Source organism: Vollenhovia emeryi, unplaced genomic scaffold (assembly GCF_000949405.1).
Source record: "Vollenhovia emeryi isolate VEMERY1.0 unplaced genomic scaffold, V.emery_V1.0 DF939149.1, whole genome shotgun sequence".
NCBI lineage: Eukaryota > Metazoa > Arthropoda > Insecta > Hymenoptera > Formicidae > Vollenhovia > Vollenhovia emeryi.
In genome coordinates, this window is record NW_011967217.1 from 2133143 (window position 1) to 2138760 (window position 5618).

General features: G+C 46.1%; 3 protein-coding genes across 3 annotated transcripts in view; all 3 read right to left on the reverse strand.

The window, feature by feature from the left end:
* Window positions 1–1731, reverse strand: part of LOC105565823 (hypoxia-inducible factor 1-alpha) — a 65191-nt gene extending 63460 nt beyond the window's left edge. The window contains exon 1 of the mRNA XM_012019340.1: window positions 1196–1731. Coding sequence (XP_011874730.1) covers window positions 1196–1239 — 44 coding nt within the window. The 5' untranslated portion in view covers window positions 1240–1731. The remainder of the gene's footprint in view (window positions 1–1195) is intronic.
* Window positions 1732–3543: 1812 nt separating this feature from the next.
* Window positions 3544–4182, reverse strand: LOC105565825 (mitochondrial intermembrane space import and assembly protein 40-B). The gene has a single exon (XM_012019342.1). The coding sequence runs from the start codon at window positions 4166–4168 to the stop codon at window positions 3728–3730; it is 441 nt and encodes a 146-aa protein (XP_011874732.1). The 5' UTR covers window positions 4169–4182; the 3' UTR covers window positions 3544–3727.
* Window positions 4164–4900, reverse strand: LOC105565824. Its single transcript, XM_012019341.1, has 2 exons — window positions 4708–4900; window positions 4164–4489 (listed from the first exon to the last, which is right to left on the reverse strand). Exons 1-2 carry the CDS (start codon window positions 4758–4760, stop codon window positions 4177–4179), a joined length of 366 nt encoding a protein of 121 aa, XP_011874731.1. The 5' UTR covers window positions 4761–4900; the 3' UTR covers window positions 4164–4176.
* Between the last annotated feature and the right edge of the window lie 718 nt (window positions 4901–5618).

Genomic DNA, 5618 nt, shown 5'->3' on the forward strand with positions numbered 1-5618 from the left:
GAATCACTCCAGCATCCCCTTAAGAGTAGATATTCAAGTATTTCCAATTTCATGTACTTTTGTCTAAGATTGTACGTCCAATACATCCTTAATTCATTCTTCGTCCCCTTCCAACTATTACTTCAGAAAGAGACAAACGTGAATCAAACTAAGATTAAAGTTAAGCGACGTTTGGTGAAATCGGGCCTTAATAGAAAGAAATCAACTTTTTGCCAAATCAAGCGAAAGAGAAAGAGAAGGGGGGGGGGGGGAAGAGAGAAAAATAACGCGAAACAGAGCTACAGAAATGTATCGCGCGGTCGTTGTCTCAATTAGAACGCGCGTTCGCGTAGAAATAAATCCCTAGCGCCATTTTCGGATGAATCTCGGCTTAACGGGCCGAGTCATGCGCGGTAATACAGTAGAAAGTAAGCCAGCTGTAATGACGTATAAACAAGCGGGCTACGGCGAGTAAAGAAACCATATCAATTCTAATAAAGTGAGCTCATCGCGAGTCGTAAATAAGTCATAACGATGCGAGGAGAGCGCGAAACTGGAGCAACTGTGCGGCGCATCGTAAATAACTTAAAGGCCGATCAAAACACGACGGAAAAAAAAGGAAGGCGAGGTATTCCGTGTTGACACTTGTTTAGAATTTCTTTCGTTTCCTTTAGGAAACTTTAAAAGCAAAGGTGAAAGAGACAGAGCGTGCGAGCGAGAGAGAGAGAGAGCGCAACAGTCCGATAAAGAATCAGCGAGAGCGACGGAGACAGACGGGGATCACGTGGCATTAGAAGAAGACGTCGAGAGGATGCCGCGGGAAGGTGCGAGCGAGATGAAGTACTGCAATCGGGGAAAGAGACAGAACGACGGCTCCACACATCAAAGAAGCGAAGCGATTGCATCAACATTCACATCTCACGCGACACACACGCGCATACTTTTCTCATCTTCCCTTTCCCTCTCTCTCTCTCTCTCTCTCTCTCTCTCTTTCTCTATTCTTCCAAATCTCGTCGAATTTGAGATACTAACGGTATTATCGGGTCGGCGTCCGTCAAACGCCCGGTCGACACGACACGGCCGCCCGCGAGAATTCGCGCACCCTGGATCTATACGGCCGTTCCGAAAATAAAGACGCGACTTTCACGTACGGACGCTCTCTCTCTCTCTCTCTCTCTCTCCTGCGCGGGCGCGCGCTCTCGCGCGCGCGACTCACCTCCTTTTCTCCTTGTGCTTCTTCTCCTTCTTCTGAGTATCCATGACGAAGCGATGCTCACGGAGGACGAAGGGGACGTCGCGACGCGTTTCTCCACCAGCGGCACCAGGCGCACGAAGAACCGGGACACTCTCGGTCACTGCCAAGGAACGTATCCGGGGTACGCGCGGGCGGCGCGCGCGCTCGCGTGAACCAGTCTTCTCCAAGCAGACTTGGAACGACAGGAGACTCGGGCTCGTTCGCACACGCACTTTGCTCGCCCAGTCTATCCGTCCGTCTCTGTCGCTCTATCGGTCTGTCTCGGCGTCGGTATCCGTGATCGATGCGCGCACGCGACGCGTGTCGTGTCACTGCTCGACGTCGCGCTGCGCCGCGAACGAGGGACGATGGGCAGCGTCGCGTTTCGACGGGCGCACGGGCCGCGCGCCAAACAAGCTCATGGTGCGCGTCAACGGCGACGACGGGCCATCGCCGACAGCTAACCGGGGAACGACGGCACTGTTGTTATCGCGTTACACCCGATGATCCACGACCGCGGCTACCGCGGCAACATACGCGAGCGGAATGACGATCAGGAGGGGTGGGAAGAGCGCGCCAAGCCCCGCCATCTGACGACGGCCGGGCGAAGTGGCGAGCGACCCAGAAAACGCGCGGTACATTCGAACGGGAGAAGCTGTATATGATTTGAATGTGTCGATTTCAAAGAATTTAGACTGCGTACAGAAACACCAAACCGAGTACCCCGGCGTATCATTCTAATCCTTGTTGCTCGCTGTATGTTAAGCGGTTAAACAAGGATGAAACGATACACTGGGACAAGTCATCTGTTTTACCGACACATTCGAATATAGTGTTTGCGCTGGTGAATCTTTTTGTTAGCTTTTATGCGCAAAATAATGCCAGGATAAATTGCGGACCGCACAACAGAACATTTTCGTACCTAAAACACTCAGTTCAGAAGTCTAATAAAAAAGATATTGGTATTTGAAATTTTCACTTTGCAGTTCAAACTAAATTTGAAATTGGCTTTATACAATTGCAAGATTCTCCCGCACGATTAAAGCACGCATAAGGACAAAACGAGGGACAGTCAACTTTATATATAAAAAAAAGAGAAATTAAAAATATTACTTTATAAAGAATTGAGGTTATCTAACCTCAATCAACTATGAAGTGAGTTTTAATTTCCGTTCATTTTTTTTATGAAAAGTCGACTAGTTTTGTCTTTATGCGTACTTTAATCGTGTGGAAGAATTTTGCAATTGTATAAAGCCAATTTCAAATTTAGTTAGAATTACGAGTGGAAACTTTCAAATACCAATATCTTTTTTATTAGACTTCAGAACTGAGTGTTTTAAGTATGAAAATGTTCTGTTGTGCGGTCCGCAACTTATCCCGATATTATTTTGTGCATAAAAGCTAATAAAAAAAATTACAAGCGCAAAAACTATATTTGACTGTGTCGGTAAAAAAGATGGCTGAAGGATCCTCTATTCAAGACAGTCTTGAATATAAGATGTGACTATGTATGTACCTATCATGAAAATGTTCGGAATTGATTCAGACTTTCAAGGAATTTTTAGAAAACATTACGCTGATATAATTTAACCCTAATCTAACAGTTGAAAGGCATTGGCGTAAAAAGGGTAAACGTGAAAAAAGTAGTATATGATACCCTGAGCTGTCGAGTAGTGATATACATATATGTATAGTTTTTATATAATCATCAGCACCTTTCGAAAACGAAGTTTACTGTATCTACACTTTACGTTTATAATAATGACTTTGCAAACCTATTCAGATGGCACTGCCGAGGCTTTCCTTTTTTTTTTATCAATACGAAAGTAGTATATAACACGAAAAAGGCCTGTGTCCACGATGCTAGAACTTGGTCCAAGCCAGGCCTTTACACAGTTCTAATATTTATTCTAATTTCGTACTTTCATATTTTTCTATATTTAAATTGAAATACATGCGTACTCGTGGCCTGCAATGAGGAAAGAAGAGGACCGAAGCGTGAAAGTTGTAACATAAATGCGAATAAATAAAAAGAGCTCTCCTTTCCAGATAAAACCGACAAGATCAAGAATTATTTGACGCCAGTAAATGACCAACAATGATTAAGCTTATAATCGACCATAACTGGCAATGTGTTTTTCAACGCATAAAATTCATTGCGAAAAATATTACCTCAGCCAGGGTTTCAACCTGGACCTTCCTTCACTCTAGGCGGGCGTCTCGGCCAATTCGACCACTGAGGCATATAAAACTGATAAGCTTGTTCCAACTTATTACATAATAGTTTGCGAATGGAAGAAAGAATGAAAAGATTTAAACTGTTAATTCCATATAGTACTGCAGTTTCTTTTTTGTCGCACGATAGATCATTTACACCCGCAATTTTATTAGTTTGACTTGAATCGGAGATTATTCTTTCTAAAAATTTATTTTCAACTATACACAGTGCAACAGGTAAAGTTAACTTACTTAAATTAATTAAGATAGAGAGACACAAGAGAAAGGTGACTACCCTTAATCTGTCGCACTCTGACTAACAACCATCGCCTTGCTATTGCCCTCGCTGCCGGTCGGCGGCTGCTGCTTCTTCTCCTCCTCCTCGTCTTCCCCGATCTCATCGTCCTCCAGGTCATCCGCGGATATGCCCTTGTTCTCGTACAACGCCGGGTACTGCGACATGCAACTCTGCATTGTCTCGAACGCCGTGCGACAATCCGAGCCCTTCGGATCCGCGGTCGAGTAGTGGAAGCAAGAGAAGGCCTCGCGGAACTCAACGCCGCACGGCCCGGTCGCCATGCCGCCCAGACACGGGCAGTTCCAATTGATCTCGCCGTTAGGCAACAACAGTCCGGGACTGGGCTCCGGTTCGGGTAAACTGATCTTACTGGGCACTGCGTGGTCCTCCTTAGATGCAAAGATAATGGTGTCTTTGCCCACCTTACGTATCAGTGGCATGGCGGAAGTTAGGGGTAAACCTCCCCGTGCTGGTACGTCCTACTGTCGGCAGTGAACGACAACAAGTTGGACGACGCCCGGTGAACCGTGTACACGCACCTCCTTCCCTCGTACGTCGAGCTCAAAGTCAGGCTAGCCCGGAGTCGAACGTAGCTCTTGTACGGACAGCGCAGAATAAACCTGCGCTGCGCGGGGCAGAACTTGAGGACGTTTACAGGACTCTTGGCTCCCTCCTCCCCGAACAAAGTCCGAACGGCTTCCAAAACGTTCTTCTTGATGTACACACGAGACACCGTGAGATCAAGATCGGATGGGATTTCTCTGCAAACGGAAATAAAATAAACGTCACCGCTTTGCTATATATTACGTTCGCAGTTTGGGAGTTTTCCGAACGTGCAAGTCTCCCAGAGTTCTCGCACGATCGTCTTGGACGATCGTCGCGCGCTCGCTCGGATTAAAATCCGAGGGAGTGACGGGTATAGGTTATGTCCGGCAGACTAGCAGTTACGTCTACATGAGGGAATAGTGAATGTACTAACAAGGAAACGTCTAAGTAATACATCCTACGATGAGACGTCGGCTCGTCGCTCATATCGACCTTGAGTGCCAACCCGTAGACATCGTAGAAGCTTGGACGGTACTTACACGCGATGCACTTGCACGCCTGCAACTCTTGCAAGGCGTCCGGTCCGTGCCCCCCCGTGCCCTTACAGTGAAAGTGGGAAAGCAGCCCGCCAGACGGCGACAGTGCGCCGAGTGCGGCGCTGCGTGCCGAGATTTACGGAAACGAAAATCTGTCGCTTTTTAAATTCGCACCGAATCTTCCCGCGAGAGAATAAGAAGTGCATCATGCAATGATTAGCGGACTCTCTTCTCGTGAAATTTTCGCTCGCTTCTTTCCTTCTTTTTTTTGTAGAATCGCGGAAATTATTTTGTATTCAAACGCGCGGCTCTGCCTTTTAACGTCGCGTTCGCGAATCTTATTGCCAGGCTCGGTTTCGCCAAACGTTGCATAGGCCGGGATTCACAGTCCGTTCTTAGATTTAAGATCATTTTACGTATAGAAGCCTGTGAAGAGAGAGAGAGAGAGAGAGAGAAGATTTAAAAAGACTTTCTTTCTCTATCTTACACCATCGTAAAAGAAAAGAATCGTGCCTGCGCAGTACTTATACAGGCGTGATTCTCCTTGTCACGATGAGACAGAGAAAGAAAGTCTTCTTATATCTCATAGACACATGGAGGAAAGAATAACTGGAAGGAGCAAATTACCCTTCGGCTTATCTGGGCTTATCTAACCAGACGTAAGGGGGGGAACAGTAAGCGCCATATTGGTTTGGCCTGCTGGAGCGCGACATTTGAAATAGTAATAAACGTAATGTCGAAAAAATGATATACTCTTTAGATAATTTAATTTCTTATAATGTACGTAGTTGTAAAAAATTGTAATATG

What these genes read in the sequence shown, in the direction of transcription:
- LOC105565825 (XM_012019342.1), bottom strand. Translation starts at nt 4,168, where the DNA reads ATGCCACTGATACGTAAGGTGGGCAAAGACACCATTATCTTTGCATCT.
- LOC105565824 (XM_012019341.1), bottom strand. Translation starts at nt 4,760, where the DNA reads ATGAGCGACGAGCCGACGTCTCATCGTAGGATGTATTACTTAGACGTT. An exon ending in TATTACTTAGACGTTTCCTT is followed by an intron (nt 4,490 to 4,707) that starts GTTAGTACATTC and finishes TTCCGTTTGCAG; the next exon opens with AGAAATCCCATCCGATCTTG.